Raw genomic sequence first — 27,645 nt, 5'->3', positions numbered from 1 at the left:
ACCTGTGTGTTTGTGCAGTCAGGACCTGTGTGTGTGTGTGTGTGTGTGTGTGCAGGCAGGACGTGTGTGTAGGCAGGACCTGTGTGTGTGTGTGCAGGCAGGACCTGTGTGTGTGTGTGTGTGTGTGTGTGTGTAGGCAGAACCTGTGTGTGGGCAAGCAGGACCTGTGAGTGTGCAGGCAGGACCTGTGTGTGCAGGCAGGACCTGTGTGTGCGTGTGTGTGCAGGCAGGACCTGTGTGTGCGTGAGTGTGCAGGCAGGACCTGTGTGTGCAGGCAGGGCCTGTGTGTGTGTGCAGGCAGGACCCGTGTATGTGTGTGTGTGTGTGTGCAGGCTAGACCTGTGTGAGTGTGCGGGCAGGACCTGTGTGTGTGTGTGTGTGCGTGCGTGCAGGCAGGACCTGTGTGTGCGTGAGTGTGCAGGTAGGACCTGTGTGTGCAGGCAGGACCCGTGTGTGTGTGCAGGCTAGACCTGTGTGTGTGTGCAGGCAGGACGTGTGTGTGTGTGTGCAGGCAGGACCCGTGTGTGTGTGTGTGTGTGTGTGCAGGCAGGACGTGTGTGTAGGCAGGACCTGTGTGTGTGTGTGCAGGCAGGACCTGTGTGTGTGTGTGTAGGCAGGACCTGTGTGTGGGCAAGCAGGACCTGTGAGTGTGCAGGCAGGACCTGTGTGTGTGTGTGCAGGCAGGACCCGTGTGTGCAGGCAGGACCTGTGCGTGCGTGTGTGTGCAGGCAGGACCTGTGTGTGCGTGAGTGTGCAGGCAGGACCTGTGTATGCAGGCAGGGCCTGTGTGTGTGTGCAGGCAGGACCCGTGTGTGTGTAGGCTAGACCTGTGTGAGTGTGCAGGCAGAACCTGTGTGTGTGTGTGTGCAGGCAGGACCTGTGTGTGCGTGAGTGTGCAGGCAGGACCTGTGTGTGCAGGCAGGACCTTTGTGTGTGTGTGCAGGCAGGACCCGTGTGTGTGTGTGTGTGTGTGCAGGCTAGACCTGTGTGTGTGCAGGCAGGACCCGTGTGTGTGTGTGTGTGTGTGCAGGCAGGACCTCAGTGTGCGTGTGTGTGCAGGCAGGACCCGTGTGTGTGTGCAGGCAGGACCTCTGTGTGTGTCTCTGTGTGTGTGTGCAAACAGGACGTGTGTGTGTGTGTGTAGGCAGGACCTGTGTGTGTGTATGCAGGCAGGACCAGTGCGTGTGTGTGTGTAGGCAGGACCTGTGTGATTGTGTGCGTGTGTGTAGGCAGGACCTGTGTGTGTGTGCAGGCAGGACGTGGGTGTGTGTGTGTGTGTGTGTGTGCAGGCTAGACCTGTGTGTGTGTGCAGGCAGGACCTGTGTGTGTGTGTAGGCAGGACCTGTGTGTATGTGTGCAGGCAGGACCCGTGTGTGTGTGTGTGTGCAGGTAGGACCTGTGTGTGTAGGCAGGACCTGTGTGTGTGTGCAGGCAGGACCCGTGTGTGTGTGTGTGTGTGTGTGTGTAGGCAGGACCTGTGTGTGTGTGTGTGTGTGTGCAGGCAGGACCCATGTGTGTGTGTGTGTGTGTGTAGGCAGGACCTGTGTGTGTGTGTGTGTGCAGGAAGGACCTGTGTGTGCGTGTGTGTGCAGGCAGGACCTGTGTGTGTGTGTGTGTGTGTGAGTGCAGACTGGACCTGTGTGTGTGTGTGTGTGTGTGTAGGCAGGTCCTGTGTGTGTGTGTGCAGGCAGGACCAGTGTGTGTGTGTGCAAGCAGGACCAGTGTGTGTGTGTGCAGGCAGGACCTGTGTGTGTGTGTAGGCAGGACCTGTGTGTATGTGTGCAGGCAGGACCCGTGTGTGTGTGTGTGTGCAGGTAGGACCTGTGTGTGTAGGCAGGACCCGTGTGTGTGTGTGTGTGTGTGTGTAGGCAGGACCTGTGTGTGTGTGTGTGTGCAGGCAGGACCCATGTGTGTGTGTGTGTGTAGGCAGGACCTGTGTGTGTGTGTGTGTGTGCAGGCAGGACCTGTGTGTGTGTGCAGGAAGGACCTGTGTGTGCGTGTGTGTGCAGGCAGGACCTGTGTGTGTGTGCAGGAAGGACCTGTGTGTGCGTGTGTGTGCAGGCAGGACCTGTGTGTGTGTGTGTGTGTGAGTGCAGACTGGACCTGTGTGTGTGTGTGTGTGTAGGCAGGTCCTGTGTGTGTGTGTGCAAGCAGGACCAGTGTGTGTGTGTGCAAGCAGGACCAGTGTGTGTGTGTGCAGGCAGGACCTGTGTGTGTGTGTGCAGGCAGGACCTGTGTGTGTGTGTGCAGGCAGGACCTGTGTGTGTGTGTGTGCAGGTAAGACGTGTGTGTGTGTGTGTTTGTGTGCAGGCAGGACCTGTGTGTGTGTGTGTGTGTGCAGGCAGGACCTGTGTGTGTGTGCAGGCAGGACGTGTGTGTGTGTGTGTGTGCAGGCAGGACCTGTGTATGTGTGTGTGTGTGCAGGCAGGACCTGTGTCTGTGTAAGCTCAGGGAAGAGCCTACAGAACGATGTTTGGGAGCTGCTCTGCCTGTCTACTGGGTGTGAGACCCCGAGCACTGACATCTCAGAGGTATGGGGGGTATCCACTTAGCGATAAACAAACGAGAGCACGATTGCGACATTGCAATCGTGCTGTCGTTTGTATAGCTAGTGATGTGCCTAGACTGAACGTTCACTCGAGATCGTCAGGTTGACCTGCATGTACGGGCGATGTCAGAAGTGACCCGCGGGCACGCGCATCGCGGGTCGCTTCCGTCCAAAACATGCCCGATGCATGTGCGATTTGCAAGCGATTGCACGATAACGACATCATTATCGTGCAATCGCTTGTTTAAATCGCTAAGTGGATACCCCCCAGTAGCCTTGCAGTACAGTGACCCACCTCGTGGCCTCCTGGAAAAACAAGAGATATGGTAAGAACTTACCTTTGTTATCTCTGTTTCTACGAAGTCCATAGGGTCCACAGGGTTGACCTTGGGGTATAGCTGGATCTGGATCCACGGGCACTGCAGTTGAAGCTTTGCTGCTCCCAGGATGCACTTGGGTCCGTCCTCCTCTATACCCTGCCCCCGAGCCACAGGCACCTCATTTGGTAAGCAGCCAAGGCCGGAGGAGGAGACTAAACAGAGAGAAGGAAGACTGGAACACACAAGAAACCATACTCACAGAAATGGGAGACGGAAAACCGGTGACCAGCCACACAGCCCATATGAAGCCAGGTGCTTCAGGACGGGCGCCATGTGGACCCTATGGACTTCGTAGAAACAGAGATAACAAAGGTAAGTTCTTACCATATCTCTTGTTTTCTACTTCAGGGTCCATAGGGGGTCCACAGGGATGACTTTGGGGATGTCCCAAAGCAGTTCAACTAAGGGCGGGGACGCTCCTGTGCTGAAAGGAGTACCCGGCGCCCGAAGGATGCATCCTGAGAGGCGAAGGTGTCAAACGCATAGAACCTCAAAAACGTTTGAATTGAAGACCAAGAGGCCGCCTTACACTGGTGAACAGCAGAGGCGCCACGTCTAGCAGACCAAGAGGGACCCACAGAACGAGTGGAATGAGCCGTACCCCTCTTGTGAAAACCGAAGAGGACAAACAATGAATCCGACTTCCTAACCGAAGCAGTCCGGCCCACGTAGATTCTAAGTGCCCGGACTACATCTAAGGGAGCTTCACCAGCTGAAAGATCAGGTGACTGAAAAGCTGGCACGACAAACTCCTGATTAATGTGGAATTTTGAGACCACTTTGGGCAAAAATTCAGGATGAGTGCACCACTCTGTCCTGGTGAAAAATCAGAAAAGGGGGGGGCGACAGGAAAGCGCCCCCAACTCGGACACCCTCCTGGCCGAAGCAATTGCCAGGAGAAAAACGGTCTTGAACGTCAGCCACTTGAGGTCCACCGACTCAAGAGGCTCAAAAGGAGGACCCTGCAAGACCCGTAGCACCACCGCCAAGTCCCAAGGAGCCACAGGAGGCATGAAGGGAGGCTGGATCCTGAGAACACCCTGGAAAAAGGTGTGAACATCCGGTAGTGTAGCAATCCGTCGCTGAAACCACACGGACAAAGCAGACACATGAACCTACAGAGAGGCCAGGCGTAAGCCGAGGTCCAAACCCGATTGAAGGAACTAAAAGATTCTGGAAACCCGGAACACCTGAGGGTCATAGTTTCTGGATTCACACCACTGAAAATAAGTGCGCCACACCCTGTGGTAAATCCGTGCGGAAGCAGGCTTGCGTGCCCTAAGCATGGTACCAATGACCGAACTGGAGAAACCCCTAGACCTCAAGACGGCTGTCTCAAGAGCCACGCCATCAAAGACAGCCGACCCAGATCCAGGTAAAGGCAGGGCCCTTGAGACAACAGGTCCCGACGCTGAGGGAGAAGGAATGGAGCGTCGATGGAGAGGCACCTCAGATCGGAGTACCAAGGACGTCTGGGCCACGCCGGAGCTACCAGCACGAGCGTGTCGCCGTCTTGCTTGAATTTCCGCAGAACCCGAGGAAGTAGGGATGTCGGAGGAAACAGATACGCCAGATGAAACGTCCATGTCACCGACAGAGCGTCTACCAGACTGGCGCCTGCGTCTCTTGTCCTTGACCCGTAAACGGGCAACTTGTGATTGTGACGGGAGGCCATCAAATCCAGCTCCGGCAGCCCCCATCTGTCCACGAGTAACTGAAACACCTCTGGGTGAAGCGACCATTCCCCGGGATGCACGTCGTGACAGGCTGAGGAAGTCCGCCTCCCAATTGACACTCCGCCCAAGCAAGGATGCGAGACACCTCCGACATCGCTGCCTGACTGCGAGTTCCTCCTTGGTGGTTGATATATGCCACCGTGGTGGCGTTGTCAGACTGCACCTGAACCGCCCTTCCGTACAGAACGGGACAAGGACTGCAGGGCCCTGTATACTGCCCGCAGTTCCAGAATGTTGATGGGAAGAAGAGCTTCTTCCGCAGACCAACGACCCTGAAGTGATAACGAGCCGGTCACTGCCCCCCAACCCCGAAGACTGGCATCCGTCGTGAGCAGGACCCAGTCCGGGATCCAAAAGGGGCGCCCCTCGAGCAGATGAGCCGTCTGAAGCCACCAAGCCAAAGACTGCCGAACCTCCGGGGACAACACCAGCAACTGAGAGCGGATCCGGTGTGGTAACCCGTTTCATTCTGATAGAATCAGCCCCTGCAGGGGCCGGGAATGGAACTGGGCAAATTCCACCATGTCGACACCATTGGACCCCAGAACTCTCATAGCCGAATGAACCGACAGGCGGCAACTGCTCAGGCAACTGTGTATCCGCAGCTGGAGGGAGGAGACCTTCTCCGGAGTCAGGAAGATCATTTGCTGACGAGAATCCAGCAGAGCCCCCAAATGAACCATCCGCTGAGATGGAATCAGGGAGGACTTTTTCCAATTTATCAGCCACCCGTGCGCTTGCAGGCAAGCGATCGTCAGGTGGAGATGTTGAAGCAGTACCTCCGGGGAGCTCGCCAGCAACAGGAGGTCGTCCAGATACGGCAGCAGCCGTATATATTCTGGGTCCGCAGATGTGCGGCCATGACCGCCATAATCTTCGTGAACACCCGCGGTGCCGTGGAGAGACCAAAGGGTAGCGCCTGGAACTGAAAGTGGTGTTGAAGGATAGCGAACCTCAGATACCTCTGGTGCTATCGGAACATGGAGGTAGGCGTCCTGGATATCCAGGGACACCATGTAATCCCCCGGTTCCATCGCCAGAATGATGGAATGTAACGTCTCCATCCTGAACCTGGGAACTCTGAGGAGTTTGTTCAGAGACTTCAAGTTGAGGATAGGATGATGAGAACCATTGGGTTTCTGCACCAGAAACATAGAAGAATAGTACCCCGTCCCTCGTTGTAATTGAGGAACGGGAACAATGACCCCTGCTTTCAGCAAGGACTCTATAGCTACCTGAATCTGTAAGGTCTTGGTCGTATCCTGAGAAGGACTGGTGCAGAAAAACTGGCGGGGCGGTCTGTGCCGAAAAGAGAGGGCGTACCCCTGGGAGACCACTTCTCGAACCCAGGCATCCGTGGTGGTATCGTGCCAGCACTGGGCAGACAGAAGAAGTCGGCCTCCCACTCTGGGGTCCCCCAGAGGGAGGCCCGTCCCATCAGGCAGAGGGTTTATCCTCCTGCTTGGAAGAAGGGCGCCTGGCACTCCAGGCCTGCTTCTTGGGCTTAGAAGCGGCCTTGGTCGCCGACTGCCTCGGGAAGGACTGACTTTTTGCCTTGCCCTGAACCCGAAAAGACCGAAAGGCAGTGTTCCGTACCTTGGTAGGTGCAGAAGCCGAAGGAGGAAGGCTGACTTAGACTTAGCCAGCGTATCCACAATTTTGTCCAAGTCTGGACCAAAAAGCAACTCCCCATTAAAGGGTAAGGCCTCCAGGCCCTTTTTGGAGTCCGCGTCAGCTCTCCCAAGACCTCAGCCACAAGGACCGACGTGCCGACACAGCGGCAGCCGACACCCGAGAGGTCAGCAGGCTCGCATCTAATGAAGCTTCCCCAATGTAGGAAGCCGCATCCCTCATTTGTCCTATCAACGCTTTCTGGATCTCCGGAGCATCTTCCGGAAAGGTATCCTCCAAAGCGTTGGCCCAGCTCTCGAAGGCCTTAGCCACCCAAGAGATGGCCATGGACGGATGGGCCACCGCCCCCGAGAGAGAGTAAATAGACTTTAAACAAATCTCCACTTTCCTGTCCGTGGGATCTTTAAGGGAGGAGATAGACGGCAGAGGCAGCGTAGCGCTTTTAATTAAGCGGGTAACGTGGGAATAGACTGCAGGCGGAGTTTCCCACTTCCTGCAATGAGCCTCAGGAAACGGATAGTTTGAAGCCAACCGTTTCTGCGGTTGGAATCTCTTGCTGGGCAACTGCCAGGCCCCTGCCATATGATCCGTTAACTGGTCTGACAGGGGAAAAACCGTCGAAGTTAGGGTACTTTGACCTGGGAGCCTGCACATCCTCCTCAATATGAAGGATGGCCCGCACCGCCCTAACCAATGCCGGCACATTAATGGAGGACAGCCTCCACCTCCTGGGCCCCGGCATCCGAGTCAGAGTCTTCATGGATCTCCCCGTCATCTGAAGACACATCCGTGTCCGTAAACTGAGCCGCCAGTGAAGCCGGAACGGGTCGCTTGGACGCCCGTGGGGGCAAATCACTGTGCAACATAGATTGAAAGGCCGATGACGAAGCCGCCAGGCTCTGAACAGAGCTGGAGAGGACATCCACCCAGGGAGGGGGCACCGTTTGAGGATACCCCTGAAACGGCACCATTGACTGCTGCGGCACCGTGGGAGATTGCACAAATACAGGCAAACCCGCATAAGGACCCACAGTCTGAGACCCGGGCGGAGACTGCACCAGACGCGTCACACCTGGGGAACGGGGGATGGTAGGCTGGGGCAACGCCCTAGAAGGGGCCGCAGTCGGGACCGCAAGCCGGTCCACGATCGATGCCAGCACCTGCGTAAACATCGCCCACGGAGGATCCTGCGCCACCGGGGGTTTAGAGGGACCTGGCACCAGCTGGCACCACCCGCACAGACTGTCCTGAGACAAATCCGCCCCGTCGACCCCTGCCGAACAGCGACGGCAGGAAAACAACACAGGAGCCTCGGAGCACTCATTCTCCTCATCAGACATGACACAAACTTTTTGCAATAAACGTGTATCACCGAAACGAGGTAAGGCGTACAACACCCACGCACTCCCAAGTATGCAACACAAACAGCCCACAATCTGGTACTGAGTAGCACACCGCTGTATGTGACGGACCTCACAAATACGTTGATCTATAAAAGTGAGGTACACAGAAAGAACACCACTCCCCCAAGCACCTGCGGGTCGTAGGAGAAGGAAAGGGATAGGTAAAAAGCGGACAGTAATTAGAAAAAGCACAGACAGCAGCACTAGCAACAGTCACATACCATGCAGAGAAGTATACTCACTGCACCTTCAGCTACAATCAACCTCCCAGATTCAGTGTCTGGGAGGGCTATAGCGCTGCGAACACTGTCCTGATCAGGGGAGAGGTACGCAGGGGGACCGGTCCACTGGAAGCCTGCTTGGGAGCTCTGCGTTGCTGCCTGGGAAGATGGCCGCTGGAGAGAGCTCTGAGGAGGTGTGGCCGAGAGAGTACAGCCCAGCGACGCCAGCACGCTTGAGAGAAGGCGCGCTGGGCTGAGGGGAGGAGCCGCTCAAGCAGGAAAGGCTGCCTCCCCTGCTAGTAATGGAACCCCAGGGACGCCGTTCCCTGCCGGCCTTACACCCTGGTGGTCCAGCGGTCACACGGGGTATTCCTTTGCAGGGGGAGCCCGCCGCCGCTACTAGCGCCGCCGGTCTGTCCCCAGAGACCGGCGGCATGAAGACTGCATTTGCACGCGGTTTACCTGGCCCCTTGTGTCCGGCAGCAGTCTGTGGGAGGTCCCGGAGCCATGCTAGCACTGACTCCGGGGTCCCACTGCGATCCCCGGATCAGTACCGGTGTCGCAGCGCCAGCGGGGCTGTTGGAGCGGCAGCATGGACGTCCAGATGGACAGTCTTATGCTGCCGCTCTGAAGATAGTAAAAAATAAAATAATAAAATCTTCTTTAAAAAATTAAAATAAAGCTTAGGGGCTGCTTATGCCGGCCGGGCACCAGCTAAAACTGAGGTGCCTGTGGCTCGGGGGCGGGGTATAGAGGAGGACGGACCCAAGTGCATCCTGGGAGCAGCAAAGCTTTAACTGCGTGGTGCCCGTGGATCCAGATCCAGCTATATCCCAAGGTCAACCCTGTGGACCCCCTATGGACCCTGAAGTAGAAAGTCTAGTTTGCTCATACCTAGGACTAATTAGATGAAACCCCTGAAAATCACACATTCATGTTACAGCTATTGTTCATGGCGTGAGCAGCAGGGGCGCTGTGAGGACCTACGTTTTATTAGGCTCCAATATAAGTCAAGATATATGTAAAAATATATGATCTATGTATTGAAGTTTCCATCATGATAAATGATGGAGAACATAAAATAAGGGCCTGATTCAGCAAGGATTGCAACTGCAATTACACACGCCATCGGCCGATTGTTGCGTGCGCGAACACTAAACTGATTGAGACTGTGATCTCAGTGACTACGCAGCCCCATCACAGAGTAATTGACAGGAAGTACAGGTTGGGGGTGGTGACGGGGGGTTGTCGGAGAAACGCAGGCGTGCCAGTGCGTTCGGATGCCGTTACAGAGGTGTGCATAAATTATTCACAGCGATGTCATACGCAGCCTGAGACCTCATAGCGTGTTAGCAATTCCTGAGTAAGGTCAGAGCTTGTGCAAGTGTGCGTGAGGCTGCGATGGTACTTGAAATTACCGATGGTTTTGCAGTCTTGCTAAGTATTATGATGTGTATAAGGTAAGGGTGGCGTCCTTATGTTGTGCTGCGGTGACATAGCGTTCGCAGAGGATTAGCATATCTCAGTGAGACTGCGTGCGTAATCGCTATTGCAATTGCAGTTGCGATCTGCAGTCAATCTGGCCCTAAATGCAGTAGCTAAAATATGGATACTATCTTGGCCATGGGGTCCATCTAAAGGTCAAGGGTGAAGGTGTGTAGGCAAATACTACCTGCACTGCCCTACGACCACCCCCTTCGTGTTTAGGGACAATAAAAACCCTTAGCTTAAGGTTTATTTATGTAAGTAAATGTCTACATGTGACCTAAAATGATCTGGTATCTGGATTAAGGCCACCCCTGACTTTCACACTATCCGTGACCTACTATAGTACTTGGATCCTGCCTCTAGCACTGACCCATTTCCCCCCCCAAGGTTCAGTGGGGGAGAGGTACGTACCATTACTGCACACTACGTTCACAGCCATATTGGATAAATCTTTGGTGCATGTAGCACTCCTGTCCACCGTGGGGGCGCTGTAACTGCTGAGTCCTGTGCTCATGTTGATGAAGACATTCCTCCCTAGAGACTCTTCGTAACACTGCAGCCACTTAGGTTCCTCTGAGGGATGATCATCTGTGTGGGACTCCTCTGCCCCAGCTTTGCTGGATGGCCTTTTCTGCTCAGGGCTGAGTGGACTGCTGCTAGTATTACTTTCATTATTTCCCTGAGGAGCTGCGGTGAGCGGTGTGCTTCGGTTCACCACTTCCACTGACAGCTCATTGGGAGCCATGCTATTGCTAAGTAAGCCTCCAGCCGGTATCTCCTCAGGGCAGGGAGCCATCTCCATCTCCTTCTTCAGCCTGTGCAGCTTTGTGGTGAGAGAACTGCGACATTCTGAACCATTACGCCCTTTCAGTTTTGAACTGACGTAATCCGATAGTGTCAATGGGCTGACGTCCATCTCAGTGGGCGCTTCCCCTGCGCTCTCTGTCGGAGTCCGTGCCACGTTCTGCAGTATGTTGGTCGGCACATCTCTCACTGCACGGCAGAAGTCACTAGAACGGCACGTGTTGATGGCTTCCGTCTGCTCAGGTTCATCCGGGGGCCTCATTCGCAGGCTGCCTCTGTCCACAGGGTGACTGTCTGAGGACGGCAACTTTTTGTACTGTCTTCTGAATTTGTCCAGTGATCCGAGATTTGCTGCTGAACGCAGCCTTATGGGATTTGGCCTCTTTGGTCCCTCTGTGGTAACGGTGGCACTTTTATATTTTATAACCAGGGGATCCTTAACTTCCCCATTACTTTTTCTTTGGGTTAATACTGAACAAGTAACAGCTAAATCATTAAGATCTTTTTTTGAATTGTCCAAGTTTTCAATTGTCATTTTATTTCCTGCTATTTCTGCAGCACGGAGAGAACTGTGCCGGAACAGTACTTCAGAAGATTCACCGGCCTCACACCGAGTATTGTCCATACTTGGTGGCAGAGTCTTGGATATGTTACTTCCAGGTTCTTCTGATCCAGCTCTAAAACATCTGCGGGCAACAGAGAACAGTCTGCTCTGACAGTGCTGTACCTGTAAGTTCTCCTCATTTACAGGTACAGACCCCAAGACATTTCCTACCCAGGAATGAGGCTTTGTACTGCCAGCTGTCTTTTGGTTGTTGCAGGTAGATGTCACAGCGTGTTTGGTCTGATCCACAGCTAATACCAGTACTTCACCTCCATTCATCCCCACCGCTTTATGCTGTTCCTCAGGCTCATCGTCTATGTCACTCGTGTCTACAGCATCCTGTGACTTGTGTGCGCTGACCAGGTTACTGCGACACACAGGCTTTGATCTCAGAGGAGCTATGTCAGCGCTTTCAAACTTATTCCGGGATGCCGCCAGCTCCTGATCCGCTTCGTGTTGGAACTCACAGCATGACAAGTTTAAATGATGTCTCTGGTTAAATTCACTTATTTCATCTTTTGAAGCCTCTGAAAACAGGTTCTCTCTCTGCAGAAAGGCCTTCACCCCTTGTTCAACGCACTGCACGACGGAGCTCCAGTCTTGGAATTCAATCAACGTTTTATCAGGCTGAAAGCAAACATCGTATTCACTGTAACTGCACTGAATGTTTATGACAAAAATCCCATACAGGTCACCACTAGATCGGTGCCGGCCAGGGCTACTATTCATCCTGCCCACCTGGCTGGTCTTTGGCCTGCATATTGTACTTTCTTTCCTTACAATAAAGTCAATCAGTTTGTGCAACCTTGTTTTCAACACAAATCGGTTGTTTACATACAAAAACTGCATTGTCCTATTGTAGTGTCCCTCACGACTGATGAGCCCATTCATACTAAAACCGTTCATCGCATGCCGGACCTCTCTGAGGTTCTGCGATCTGCTCAGTCCGTAGATTTGACAAAAACGAGAAGACACATCCTTGGCTTTCGGTAACTGGAGAACCACAGAATGGACACAGTCGTTCTTTAGGGAGAAGGAGATGGATGGATTCATGAGAGACACGGCTTCCACTTTCTGCCGAATCCTTTCCACTTCCAGCACCTGGTCTGTACACTTTCTACGCACTGGCAGGTTATAAAACAGGTTATATAGAGATATTGTGGTCCCGGCGCTGGGACGTTCGGTCTCTGCTTCCCGCACTTCCAGTGGCTTTCCATTCTGGAACAGTTTAGTAAACGTTCTACCTGAATTTTTGTGCCTAGAACAGACTTCTACTACACTGGTGACATCCACCATGCTAGCAATAGCTTCTCCACGGAACCCATAAAATTTCAAGTCTTCTAAATCCTGTACTGAATGGCATTTGCTTGTAAAATACCTCACCCCCACTCTCTCCATGTCTTCTGGGCACAAGCCACAGCCATTGTCCACAACCTGGACTTTGAAGACCTCGAGGTCAATGCGCACAGCAACGCAGGAGGCCTGAGCATCTGCACTATTTAGGAGAAGTTCTTCGACGCACTGTCCAACCGAAGTAACGGCCACTCCAGAACGCAGCCGGCATCTGACTTCTTCCGTCAAGACTCGGATCATTGAAAACAACAGTCAACTATCATTTTGGACAGGAGAACAGACGTTAAGCTGCCAGGCCGCTTGGAGAACATTACACCACTCTCATCTTCCCAGACTCGGCTCTTCTCTGTTGCACGTAACTGAGGGAATAAAAACCGAAAACACAAATTAAAGTGTGACTGTTAGAAAGGGTGATTATCGTAAGTGCTGCTCTATGGTAAAATATGTCCGTCCCCCCCAGTCCTTTATGACATAGGCCTTATGGAAATGGCAGCAGGTATTTAAAAATACAGTTAGAACATCATAGCACCTATCACACAGAAGTAATATTTGGCCCAATATCACATCTAAAACATATTACACCATCCAATCATTATCAGACATGCTGGTAAAAGTGGATTAATTAGAACCTGCGCACACTTGATTTGTTGTGTCAGCTGCAGGTACTCAGGGGTCTATCCCAAATCCCCTATTATGCAATATGGAGTGAATGCTGGTAAAAGTGGCAGATTTATTCTGAGTATGTTGTCATATTACTATTGCATTAAACATAACCTATTATCCCATGAGTGACACATACTCCGATCAGCAATACAGACATGAGGTTAGAAAAAGAGAGTCCATGTATTATATATAATTATAAAAAAAAAAAATAGACGTTTTGAGTGCCGCCTATTACCCCATTTAATTATATATATATATTATATATAACGTATCAGGGATATATACAGGAGTGGATGCGGTCATAATACCGACAGACTGGGTTACCGGCGACTAGAATGCCGGAATCCTGAAACCTGTCACAATCCCGGCGCTGGTAAGTACTGGGATTAGAGGGAGGGTTAGGGTTTGGCTCTTAGTGGGGAGAATTAGGTTTAGTGTGTAGCGGGGGAGGTTAGGTTTAGGCACTGGGGGGAGGTTAGGTTTAAGCAGCGGGTAGGGAGGGATGTGGGTAAGGTTAGGATACTGACCGCCTGGAACCCGAGCGCCAGCAAACTGTACCCAACCCATACAGGAGGTCTGTGTACTACAGTCAGGTGCATAAATATTGGGACATTGACAGAATTTTCATATTTTGGCCTCTATTCACCACCACAATGGCTTTGAAATGAAACAAACAAGATGTGCTTTAACTGCAGACTTTCAGATTTAATTTGAGGGTAATTACATCCAAATCAGGTGAACGGTGTAGGAATTACAAAGGTTTCTATATGTGCCTCCCACTTTTTAAGGGGCCAAAAGTAATGGGACAAACTAAACAATCCTAAATCTAACTTTCACTTTTTAATACTTTGTTGCAAATCCTTTGCAGGCAATTACAGCTTGAAGCCTGGAACGCACAGACATCACTAGACGCTGGGTTTCATCCCTGGTGATGCTCTGCCACGCCTCTACTGCAAATGTCTTCAGTTCCTGCTTGTTCTTGGGGCATTTTCCCTTCAGTTTTGTCTTCATCAAGTGAAATGCATGCTCAATCGGATTCAGGTCAGGGGATTGACTTGGCCATTGCATAACATTCCACTTTTTAGCCTTAAAAAACTCTTTGGTTGCACAAACGGCACTGAAGAGTAGAGATTTATGTCTGACATTTATACACCGATTTTACCCAGGATTTGACATGTTCTTTGAAAGAAGTAAATGGGAAGTGTATGGAACATCTCTCCACTTTAATTAGTCAGCATTATGTACACTTTATATGTACAACTATGTAATATGAACTGAATAAACGTCCTGCACAGGGAACTAGAGACTTCAATCAGCATGTAATCAAACACAAACGAACTTAAATGATTGATTGAATGCCCGACCAATCAAATGAAGACAGAAGGGAACCAATCAGAGATGGAGGCGGGCACCATCAGGACATTTATGCTCAATCCGATCACAACTATACCACTACTCCCAGAGGAAGACCTTTATAAGGTCGAAACGCGTTGGAGCCAGAATATACCTAATATTGAGACCCAGTTCTGAACATTCACTGAAAGATACTGCGATTAGAGACAAAACGCTACCAAAAACACGAGACCGGGAGTACACACTGGAATCTGAAACTGAAGCGCGGCCACGCCACATGACCGGGAACACACACGTGATCGAGGAACACCAGTGACGAGTAAGGAGAAGATTACCAGCACATCGCAGACGGGCACCCACAACAGCGGAGCAAGAGGCATAGAGCGCTGACAGAAGGAGGAGGGATCCGGCCACACGCGACGACAGGAAGACAGGTGAGTCTCTGAATACGGAGGGGGGAGCCGGATCAGATCACACACGGTCGCGTCCGGCGGTTCCCCTCCCAAGACAGGGAAGTGAAAGGCTGACAGGTGAAAGTATAGGATACAGTCTTTCAATAGACGCATCACATACTCCACAGTCAATCCCGAGCAACCCAAGTCCGGAGATCCTGCGTACCAGTCTGAGTGGTTCTCCTCCATCTGCACCAGAAGACACCCCGGGCAGCATACAGCACCATCTGCTAACATTTTTCATATACCGGACATAAGTATACCAGACTAAGAGCTACATATGCTATCTTGAGACAGCGGGACGCCGCTAGTATCATTCTCATTTATACCAACATTAAGGATATTGACATTAGCAAGTCCACAGCAAGGACTCGGTTGCAGCGGGCAACACTTGTACAACATATATACAGATAAATCCAGTTTCAAGCAGTACCTTTCTATGAATGATTTTCAGTTACTTGTGTATCTGACTGATTATGTAAGTTTGTTATACATGTCTTTTTATACCCAGTAAAGCATTTTTGCACTGATTGTATCACTGTCATCAACTTAAGACCAGCAATTTATAGTATATATGCAAGGTTGTGACATTAGGATAATTCAACACAAGACCATTATATAGAAGGTTGAGCGCTGTATATCTTTACTTTATAGAGGCCAAAATATGAAAATTCTGTCAACGTCCCAATATTTATGCATCTGACTGTATATATCATGTTTCAGGGATATATACAGCACGTCACTCTGTATTACAGGCAGTGAAATAATGTATCAGGGATATATACAGGACGTCACTGTGTATTGCTGGCAGTGCTATAAAGTATCAGGGATATATACAGGAGGTCTGTGTATTAGAGGCAGTGATATCATGTATCAGGGATATATACAGGAGGTCTGTGTATTACAGGTAGTGATATAAAGTATCAGGGATATATACAGGAGGTCTGTGTATTACAGGCAGTGATGTCATGTGTCAGGGATATATACAGGAGGTCTGTGTATTACAGGCAGTGATATCATGTAGTATCAGGGATATATACAGGAGGTCTGTGTATTACAGGCAGTGATATCATGTAGTATCAGGGATATATACAGGAGGTCTGTGTATTACAGGCGGTGATATCATGTAGTATCAGTGATATATTCAGGAGGTCTGTGTATTACAGGCAGTGATATCATGTATCAGGGATATATACAGGAGGTCTGTGTATTACAGGCAGTGATGTCATGTATCATGGATATATACAGGAGGTCTGTGTATTACAGGCAGTGATGTCATGTATCATGGATATATACAGGAGGTCTGTGTATTACAGGCAGTGATGTCATGTATCATGGATATATACAGGAGGTCTGTGTATTACAGGCAGTGATGTTATGTAGTATCAGTGATATATATAGATAGATATATATAGATATATACAGGAGCTCTGTGTATTACAGGCAGTGATGTCATGTATCAGGGATATATACAGGAGGTCTGTGTATTACAGGCAGTGATGTCATGTATTAGTGATATATACTGGAGCTCTGTGTATTACAGGCAGAGATATCATGTATCAGGGATATATACAGGAGGTCTGTGTATTACAGGCAGTGATATCATGTATCAGGGATATATACAGGAGGTCTGTGTATTACAGGCAGTGATGTCATGTGTCAGGGATATATACAGGAGGTCTGTGTATTACAGGCAGTGATGTCATGTATCAGGGATATATACAGGAGGTCTGTGTATTACAGGCAGTGATATCATGTATCAGGGATATATACAGGAGGTCTGTGTATTACAGGCAGTGATATCATGTAGTATCAGGGATATATACAGGAGGTCTGTGTATTACAGGCAGTGATATCATGTAGTATCAGGGATATATACACGAGGTCTGTGTATTACAGGCAGTGATATCATGTAGTATCAGGGATATATACAGGAGGTCTGTGTATTACAGGCAGTGATATCATGTAGTATCAGGGATATATACAGGTGGTCTATGTATTACAGGCAGTGATATCATGTAGTATCAGGGATATATACACGAGGTCTGTGTATTACAGGCAGTGATATCATGTATCAGGGATATATACAGGAGATCTGTGTATTACAGACAGTGATATCATGTATCAGTGATATATTCAGGAGGTCTGTGTATTACAGGCAGTGATATCATGTATCATGGATATATACAGGAGGTCTGTGTAGTACAGGCAGTGATATCATGTATCAGGGATATATACAGGAGGTCTGTGTATTACAGGCATTGATGTCATGTATCAGGGATATATACAGGAGGTCTGTGTATTACAGGCAGTGATGTCATGTATCAGGGATATATACAGGAGGTCTGTGTATTACAGGCAGTGATGTCATGTATTAGTGATATATACTGGAGCTCTGTGTATTACAGGCAGTGATATCAAGTATCAGGGATATATACAGGAGGTCTGTGTATTACAGGCAGTGATGTCATGTATCAGGGATATATACAGGAGGTCTGTGTATTACAGGCAGTGATATCATGTAGTATCAGGGATATATACAGGAGGTCTGTGTATTACAGGCAGTGATGTCATGTAGTATCAGGGATATATACAGGAGGTCTGTGTATTACAGGCAGTGATGTCATGTAGTATCAGGAATATATACAGGAGGTCTGTGTATTACAGGCAGTGATGTCATGTAGTATCAGGGATATATACAGGAGGTCTGTGTATTACAGGCAGTGATGTCATGTAGTATCAGGGATATATACAGGAGGTCTGTGTATTACAGGCAGTGATGTCATGTAGTATCAGGGATATATGCAGGAGGTCTGTGTATTACAGGCAGTGATGTCATGTAGTATCAGGAATATATACAGGAGGTCTGTGTATTACAGGCAGTGATGTCATGTAGTATCAGGGATATATACAGGAGGTCTGTGTATTACAGGCAGTGATGTCATGTAGTATCAGGGATATATACAGGAGGTCTGTGTATTACAGGCAGTGATGTCATGTAGTATCAGGGATATATGCAGGAGGTCTGTGTATTACAGGCAGTGATGTCATGTAGTATCAGGGATATATACAGGAGGTCTGTGTATTACAGGCAGTGATGTCATGTAGTATCAGGGATATATACAGGAGGTCTGTGTATTACAGGCATTGATGTCATGTATCAGGGATATATACAGGAGCTCTGTGTATTACAGGCAGTGATATCATGTAGTATCAGGGATATATACAGGAGGTCTGTGTACTACAGGCAGTGATATCACATATATGGGATATATACAGGAGGTCTGTGTATTACAGGCAGTGATGTCATGTGTCAGGGATATATACAGGAGGTCTGTGTATTACAGGCAGTGATATCATGTATCAGGGATATATACAGGAGGTCTGTGTATTACAGGCAGTGATGTCATGTATCAGGGATATATACAGGAGGTCTGTGTATTACAGGCAGTGATATCATGTAGTATCAGGGATATATACAGGAGGTCTGTGTATTACAGGCAGTGATGTCATGTATCAGGGATATATACAGGAGCTCTGTGTATTACAGGCAGTGATATCATGTAGTATCAGGGATATATACAGGAGGTCTGTGTACTACAGGCAGTGATATCACATATATGGGATATATACAGGAGGTCTGTGTATTACAGGCAGTGATGTCATGTGTCAGGGATATATACAGGAGGTCTGTGTATTACAGGCAGTGATATCATGTATCAGGGATATATACAGGAGGTCTGTGTATTACAGGCAGTGATGTCATGTATCAGGGATATATACAGGAGGTCTGTGTATTACAGGCAGTGATGTCATGTATCAGGGATATATACAGGAGGTCTGTGTATTACAGGCAGTGATATCATGTATCAGGGATATATACAGGAGGTCTGTGTATTACAGGCAGTGATGTTATGTAGTATCAGTGATATATATAGATAGATATATACAGGAGCTCTGTGTATTACAGGCATTGATGTCATGTATCAGGGATATATACAGGAGGTCTGTGTATTACAGGCAGTGATGTCATGCAGTATCAGTGATATATATAGATATATACAGGAGGTCTGTGTATCACCTTATATAGTAATAATTATAGTGATGATTACCAGATGAGAAGGACCAGTCAGTGTCTCACACCCAATCACTGCTTTTTCTGGGAAACTGGGGGCGGGATCGGGAGTCACATGACAACTTCCTGGATACCAGTGTAGGTTTTTTCTACTTCCTGATTACAGGAGAGAGGAACTGAAGACAGAGCATCATGGGATAAAGGAAGGCCCCGCCCCCTCCTTTCTGTATCTCACTCACAGTCTGTGACACTGCTCAGCTGCTGTAATCTGATCGGTATATCGTATCCAGTATATCCCCCTCCTCTATAGCACTGTGTATCAATACATCCCCCTCCTCTATAGCACTGTGTATCAGTATATCCCCCTCCTCTATAGCACTGTGTATCAATACATCCCCCTCCTCTATAACACTGTGTATCAGTATATCCCCCTCCTCTATAGCACTGTGTATCAATACATCCCCCTCCTCTATAAGACTGTGTATCAGTATATCCCCCTCCTCTATAACACTGTGTATCAGTACATCCCCCTACCCTATAGCACTGTGTATCAGTACATCCCCCTCCTCTATAACACTGTGTATCAGTACATCCCCCTCCTCTATAACACTGTGTATCAGTATATCCCCCTCCTCTATAAGACTGTGTATCAGTATATCCCCCTCCTCTATAACACTGTGTATCAGTATATCCCCCTACCCTATAGCACTGTGTATCAGTACATCCCCCTCCTCTATAACACTGTGTATCAGTACATCCCCCTCTATAACACTGTGTATCAGTACATCCCCCTCCTCTATAGCACTGTGTATCAATACATCCCCCTCCTCTATAACACTGTGTATCAGTATATCCCCCTCCCCTATAGCACTGTGTATCAATACATCCCCCTCCTCTATAACACTGTGTATCAGTATATCCCCCTCCTCTATAGCACTGTGTATCAATACATCCCCCTCCTCTATAAGACTGTGTATCAGTATATCCCCCTCCTCTATAACACTGTGTATCAGTATATCCCCCTACCCTATAGCACTGTGTATCAGTACATCCCCCTCCTCTATAACACTGTGTATCAGTACATCCCCCTCCTCTATAACACTGTGTATCAGTATATCCCCCTCCTCTATAAGACTGTGTATCAGTATATCCCCCTCCTCTATAACACTGTGTATCAGTATATCCCCCTACCCTATAGCACTGTGTATCAGTACATCCCCCTCCTCTATAACACTGTGTATCAGTACATCCCCCTCTATAACACTGTGTATCAGTACATCCCCCTCCTCTATAGCACTGTGTATCAATACATCCCCCTCCTCTATAACACTGTGTATCAGTATATCCCCCTCCCCTATAGCACTGTGTATCAATACATCCCCCTCCTCTATAACACTGTGTATCAGTATATCCCCCTCCTCTATAGCACTGTGTATCAATACATCCCCCTCCTCTATAACACTGTGTATCAGTATATCCCCCTCCTCTATAGCACTGTGTATCAATACATCCCCCTCCCCTATAACACTGTATCAGTATATCCCCCTCCCCTATAGTAGTGTGTATCAATACATCCCCCTCCTCTATAACACTGTGTATCAGTATATCCCCCTCCCCTATAGCACTGTGTATCAATACATCCCCCTCCTCTATAAGACTGTGTATCAGTATATCCCCCTCCCCTATAGCACTGTGTATCAATACATCCCCCTCCTCTATAACACTGTGTATCAATACATCCCCCTCCTCTATAGCACTGTGTATCAATACATCCCCCTCCTCTATAAGACTGTGTATCAGTATATCCCCCTCCCCTATAACACTGTGTATCAGTACATCCCCCTCCTCTATAGCACTGTGTATCAATACATCCCCCTCCTCTATAACACTGTGTATCAGTATATCCCCCTCCCCTATAGCACTGTGTATCAATACATCCCCCTCCTCTATAGCACTGTGTATCAATACATCCCCCTCCTCTATAGCACTGTGTATCAATACATCCCCCTCCTCTATAACACTGTGTATCAGTATATCCCCCTCCTCTATAGCACTGTGTATCAATACATCCCCCTCCTCTATAACACTGTGTATCAGTATATCCCCCTCCCCTATAGCACTGTGTATCAATACATCCCCCTCCCCTATAACACTGTATCAGTATATTCCCCTCCCCTATAGCAGTGTGTATCAATACATCCCCCTCCTCTATAACACTGTATCAGTATATCCCCCTCCTCTATAGCACTGTGTATCAATACATCCCCCTCCTCTATAAGACTGTGTATCAGTATATCCCCCTCCTCTATAGCACTGTGTATCAATACATCCCCCTCCTCTATAACACTGTGTATCAGTATATCCCCCTCCCCTATAGCACTGTGTATCAATACATCCCCCTCCTCTATAACACTGTATCAGTATATCCCCCTCCCCTATAGCAGTGTGTATCAATACATCCCCCTCCTCTATAATACTGTGTATCAGTATATCCCCCTCCTTTATAGCACTGTGTATCAATACATCCCCCTCCTCTATAACACTGTGTATCAGTATATCCCCCTCCCCTATAGCAGTGTGTATCAATACATCCCCCTCGTCTATAACACTGTGTATCAGTATATCCCCCTCCTCTATAGCACTGTGTATCAATACATCCCCCTCCTCTATAACACTGTGTATCAGAATATCCCCTTCCCCTATAGCAGTGTGTATCAGTTCATCCCCATTCCCTGTATCAGTATATTCCCCTCTTCTATAACACTGTGGGGTAAATTTACTAAGATGGAAGTTCTATTTAAGAAGTGATGTTGCCCATAGCAACCAATCAGATTCTACTTCTCATTTATCTAGCACCTTCTAGAAGATAACTGGAATCTGATTGGTTGCTATGGGCAACATCACTTCTTAAATAGAACTCCCATCTTAGTAAATTTACCCCTGTGTATCAGTATATCTCCGTTCCCGGCTATATCATACTATCAGTATCAATACATTCCCTTCCATGTGTCACACAGTATCAATAGATACCCCTTCCCTGTATCACACTATCAGTATATACTCTTCCCCTAGAACACTGTGTATCAATACATCTCCCTTCCATGTATCACACTGTATTAGTATATCATTCTCCCTTATAACACTATTAGGGGTATTCAATATGGGAGCGAAAACATTGTTTTTGCGAATATATCGCACTTTTGACGTCATTATCGCAGGTTTGACTTTTACACCGTATTCAATTTCAAAGACTTATCGCAGGTTCGAAAAGTCTTTGATAAAAAACAGGGATAACTTTTCACCTTTGAATAGGTGTCGAAAAAAAGGGCAGAATTGGGGTTTAGGGGTGCAGGCTTAAAAAAAATAGGTTGCACCCCTGGGAATGACATTTAAAAGAGAACTGTGTCAAAAAAAGTTTTTAAAAAAAAATAGGGACACCCCAAAAAAATAATTAAAAAATTGAGGTGAAAAAAAAACAAATGGGAAAAAATTGTTTAAAAATATGGAAATATTCAGGGCTATTCTGCAAGTATGCGGCAGATGTTTTCTAGAATAGATTTATAGCGGCAGGGGCACAAATGCAGAATTTTTAAAAACTTACTTTAGGGACATAAAAATATGCTAGAACCCATTTTCATGTACCCCAAATTCGATGGGACCACTTAAAAAAATAACCTAAGTGCTCTTCTGCAGCACTTCTTCAATGTCGGGAAAAAACACCTGCTGCGGCTATTTAAATCCCCGACTTTCATTTAAAGGCTAAAACGGGGGTACCCATAGTGATCCCCCATGTTTTTACAACTTTAGGGGGGTCCTACAATTTTTTTAAGGAAAAATTCATAACTTTACGCAAATCCAACTTCGCAGACTCCTGTTTTCGTTAATTTCATATTGAATACGGGGATAAGCGGCCGCGGGCCCAATATTTTAACGCAGGTAAAAACTCTGGTATGAAACGTAAACTTCGACAGCGCAGTTTACGTTTCATATTGAATACCCCTCTATGTATCAATACATCGCCATTCCCTGTATCAGTATATCCCCCTTCCCTATATCACACTGTATCAGTATATCCACCTTCCCTATATCACACTGTATCAGTATATCCCCTTCCCTATATCACACTGTATCAATATATTCCCCTTCTCTATATCACACTGTATCAGTACATCCCCCTTCTCTATATCACACTGTATCAGTATATCCCCCCTTCCCTATATTACACTGTATCAGCATATCCCCCTTCCCTGTATCACACTGTATCAATATTTCCCCCTTCCCTGTATCACACTACCCTTCCCTGTATCACACTGTATCAGTACAGCCCCTTCCCTGTATCACACTGTATCAGTATATCCCCCTTCCCTGTATCACTGTAATAGTACATCCCCCTTCCCTGTATCACACTGTATCAGTATATCCCCCCTTCCCTGTATCACACTGTATCAGTATATCCCCCTTCTCTGTATCACACTGTATCAGTATTTCCCCCTTCCCTGTATCACACTGTATCAATATTTCCCCCTTCCCTGTATCAATATATCCCCCTTCCCTGTATCACACTGTATCAGTACATCCCCCTTCCCTGTATCACACTGTATCAGTACATCCCCCTTCTCTATATCACACTGTGGGCCTGATTCAGAGCCGGACGCTATTTGCAAACGGTCGTTCAGAAAAAGGGGCCGGATATTTAAATGAAGTGCTCACTCTTTGCAGTCTGTTGACTCCTCTAAGTCTGAACGAGCGAACAAAACTTGCGGCCGCTATTTTGATAAAAACGCCCCCTGGCCGCTCGCATCCTACGTCATCTCCGCTATTTATTTGATTAATCGAGTACATCGAAAGGCGTCTGAACTGCTCGCAGTGCTTGTGGTTGGATTTTCCTACCGCAATCATGCGAGCAGTTAAGGCTAAGAAACAACCAAGTGACGTGGGCGATGACGCTGCGTTGTTAATTATGCACACCCTTAAAACGCCCGTTTTGACCTTTTGGCACGCCTGCGTTCAGATCTCCACTCCCCGTTTTCAAGCACCTTCCCCTGTTACCACCCACAAACGCCTCATTCTGTCACTCAAATTATCAGGCATTCGCTATTTTGCGAGCACATGAATTTCGACCGCACTGACTGGCTCACGCATGCTTATTACGAGACGTACGCATGCGCAGTTGTGCGAACATCGCTCGGAACGAACGAGCGTCCGCTTACGAGCGGCTCTGAAACAGGCCCTGTATCAGTACATCCCCCTTCTCTATATCACACTGTATCAGTATATCCCCTTCCCTATATCACACTGTTTCAGTATATCCCCCTTCCCTTTATCACACTGTTTCAGTATATCCCCCTTCCCTGTATCACACTGTATCAGTACAGCCCCCCTTCCCTGTATCACACTATATCAATATTTCCTCCTTCCCTGTATCACACTGTATCAATATATCCCCCTTCCCTGTATCACACTGTATCAGTATTTCCCCCTTCCCTGTATCAGTACATCCCCTTCCCTGTATCACACTGCTTCAGTATATCCCCCTTCCCTATATCACACTGTATCAGTATATCCCCCTTCCCTGTATCACACTGTATCAGTATATCCCCCTTCCCTGTATCATACTGTATCAGTACATCCCCTTCCCTGTATCACACTGTATCAGTATATCCCCCTTCCCTGTATCACTGTATCAATATATCCCCCTTCCCTGTATCACACTGTATCAATATATCCCCCTTCCCTGTATCACACTGTATAAATATATTCCCCTTCCCTGTATCACACTGTATCAGTACATCCCCCTTCTCTATATCACACTGTATCAGTATATCCCCCTTCTCTATATCACACTGTATCAGTATATCCCCCTTCTCTATATCACACTCTATCAGTATATCCCCCTTCTCTATATCACACTGTATCAGTACATCCCCCTTCCCTGTATCACACTGTATCAGTACACCCCCCTTCTCTGTATCAGTACATCCCCCTTCCCTGTATCACACTGTATCAGTATATCCCCCTTCCCTGTATCACTGTATCAATATATCCCCCTTCCCTGTATCACACTGTATCAATATATCCCCCTTCCCTGTATCACACTGTATAAATATATTCCCCTTCCCTGTATCACACTGTATCAGTACATCCCCCTTCTCTATATCACACTGTATCAGTATATCCCCCTTCTCTATATCACACTGTATCAGTATATCCCCCTTCTCTATATCACACTCTATCAGTATATCCCCCTTCTCTATATCACACTGTATCAGTACATCCCCCTTCCCTGTATCACACTGTATCAGTACACCCCCCTTCTCTGTATCAGTACATCCCCCTTCCCTGTATCACACTGTATCAGTATATCCCCCTTCCCTATAGCACACTGTATCAGTATATCCCCCATCTCTATATCACACTGTATCAGTATATCCCCCTTCTCTATATCACACTGTATCAGTATATCCCCCTTCTCTATATCACACTCTATCAGTATATCCCCCTTCTCTATATCACACTGTATCAGTACATCCCCCTTCCCTGTATCACACTGTATCAGTACACCCCCCTTCTCTGTATCAGTACATCCCCCTTCCCTGTATCACACTGTATCAGTATATCCCCCTTCCCTATAGCACACTGTATCAGTATATCCCCCATCTCTATATCACACTGTATCAGTATATCCCCCTTCCCTGTATCACACTGTATCAATATATTCCCCTTCCCTGTATCACACTGTATCAGTACATCCCCCTTCCCTGTATCACACTGTATCAGTACATCTCCCTTCTCTATATCACACTGTATCAGTACATCCCCCTTCCCTGTATCACACTGTATCAGTACATCCCCCTTCCCTGTATCACACTGTATCAGTACATCCCTTCCCTGTATCACACTGTATCAGTACATCCCCCTTCTCTGTATCACACTGTATCAGTACATCCCCCTTCTCTGTATCACACTGTATCAGTACATCCCCCTTCTCTGTATCACACTGTATCAGTACATCCCCATTCTCTGTATCACACTGTATCAGTACATCCCCCTTCCCTGTATCACACTGTATCAGTACATCCCCTTCCCTGTATCACACTGTATCAGTACATCCCCTTCCCTGTATCACACTGTATCAGTACATCCCCCTTCCCTGTGTCACACTGTATCAGTACATCCCCCTTCCCTGTGTCACACTGTATCAGTACATCCCCCTTCCCTGTGTCACACTGTATCAGTACATCCCCCTTCCCTGTGTCACACTGTATCAGTACATCCCCCTTCCCTGTGTCACACTGTATCAGTACATCCCCCTTCCCTGTATCACACTGTATCAGTACATCCCCTTCCCTGTATCACACTGTATCAGTACATCCCCCTTCCCTGTATCACACTGTATCAGTACATCCCCCTTCTCTGTATCACACTGTATCAGTACATCCCCCTTCCCTGTATCACACTGTATCAGTATATCCCCCTTCCCTGTATCACACTGTATCAATATATCCCCCTTCCCTGTATCACGCTGTATCAATATATTCCCCTTCCCTCTATCACGCTGTACCAGTACATCCCCCTTACCTGTATCACACTGCATCAGTACATCCCCCTTCTCTGTATCACACTGTATCAGTACATCCCCCTTCCCTGTATCACACTGTATCAGTATATCCCCCTTCCCTGTATCACACTGTATCAATATATCCCCCTTCCCTGTATCACACTGTATCAATATATTCCCCTTCCCTCTATCACACTGTACCAGTACATCCCCCTTCCCTCTATCACACTGTACCAGTACATCCCCCTTCTCTATATCACACTGTATCAGTATATCCCCCTTCTCTATATCACACTCTATCAGTATATCCCCCTTCTCTATATCACACTGTATCAGTACATCCCCCTTCCCTGTATCACACTGTATCAGTACACCCCCCTTCTCTGTATCAGTACATCCCCCTTCCCTGTATCACACTGTATCAGTATATCCCCCTTCCCTATAGCACACTGTATCAGCATATCCCCCATCTCTATAGCACACTGTATCAGTATATCCCCCTTCCCTGTATCACACTGTATCAATATATTCCCCTTCCCTGTATCACACTGTATCAGTACATCCCCCTTCCCTGTATCACACTGTATCAGTACATCTCCCTTCTCTATATCACACTGTATCAGTACATCCCCCTTCCCTGTATCACACTGTATCAGTACATCCCCCTTCCCTGTATCACACTGTATCAGTACATCCCTTCCCTGTATCACACTGTATCAGTACATCCCCCTTCTCTGTATCACACTGTATCAGTACATCCCCCTTCTCTGTATCACACTGTATCAGTACATCCCCCTTCTCTGTATCACACTGTATCAGTACATCCCCATTCTCTGTATCACACTGTATCAGTACATCCCCCTTCCCTGTATCACAATGTATCAGTACATCCCCTTCCCTGTATCACACTGTATCAGTACATCCCCTTCCCTGTATCACACTGTATCAGTACATCCCCCTTCCCTGTGTCACACTGTATCAGTACATCCCCCTTCCCTGTGTCACACTGTATCAGTACATCCCCCTTCCCTGTGTCACACTTTATCAGTACATCCCCCTTCCCTGTCACACTGTATCAGTACATCCCCCTTCCCTGTGTCACACTGTATCAGTACATCCCCCTTCCCTGTATCACACTGTATCAGTACATCCCCCTTCCCTGTATCACACTGTATCAGTACATCCCCTTCCCTGTATCACACTGTATCAGTACATCCCCCTTCCCTGTATCACACTGTATCAGTACATCCCCCTTCTCTGTATCACACTGTATCAGTACATCCCCCTTCCCTGTATCACACTGTATCAGTATATCCCCCTTCCCTGTATCACACTGTATCAATATATCCCCCTTCCCTGTATCACGCTGTATCAA

At 47.9% G+C, this 27,645-nt stretch overlaps 1 protein-coding gene across 2 annotated transcripts in view; it reads right to left on the bottom strand.

Annotated features, from left to right (window-relative positions):
- The window catches only part of MLH3 (mutL homolog 3), an 81,113-nt gene extending 62,268 nt beyond the window's left edge, over positions 1-18,845 (bottom strand). For both annotated transcript variants that reach the window (XM_088447477.1, XM_088447478.1), the window contains exons 1-2: positions 18,750-18,845; positions 9,820-12,528 (exon numbers count right to left, since the gene is read on the bottom strand). In XM_088447477.1, the coding sequence (XP_088303603.1) occupies positions 9,820-12,409 (2,590 nt within the window). In that variant the 5' untranslated portion in view covers positions 12,410-12,528; positions 18,750-18,845. The remainder of the gene's footprint in view (positions 1-9,819; positions 12,529-18,749) is intronic.
- Between the last annotated feature and the right edge of the window lie 8,800 nt (positions 18,846-27,645).

This window comes from Taudactylus pleione, unplaced genomic scaffold (genome assembly GCF_031769625.1).
Source record: "Taudactylus pleione unplaced genomic scaffold, aTauple2 ptg000433l, whole genome shotgun sequence".
NCBI lineage: Eukaryota > Metazoa > Chordata > Amphibia > Anura > Myobatrachidae > Taudactylus > Taudactylus pleione.
This window is presented reverse-complemented; position numbering and strand designations above follow the sequence as displayed.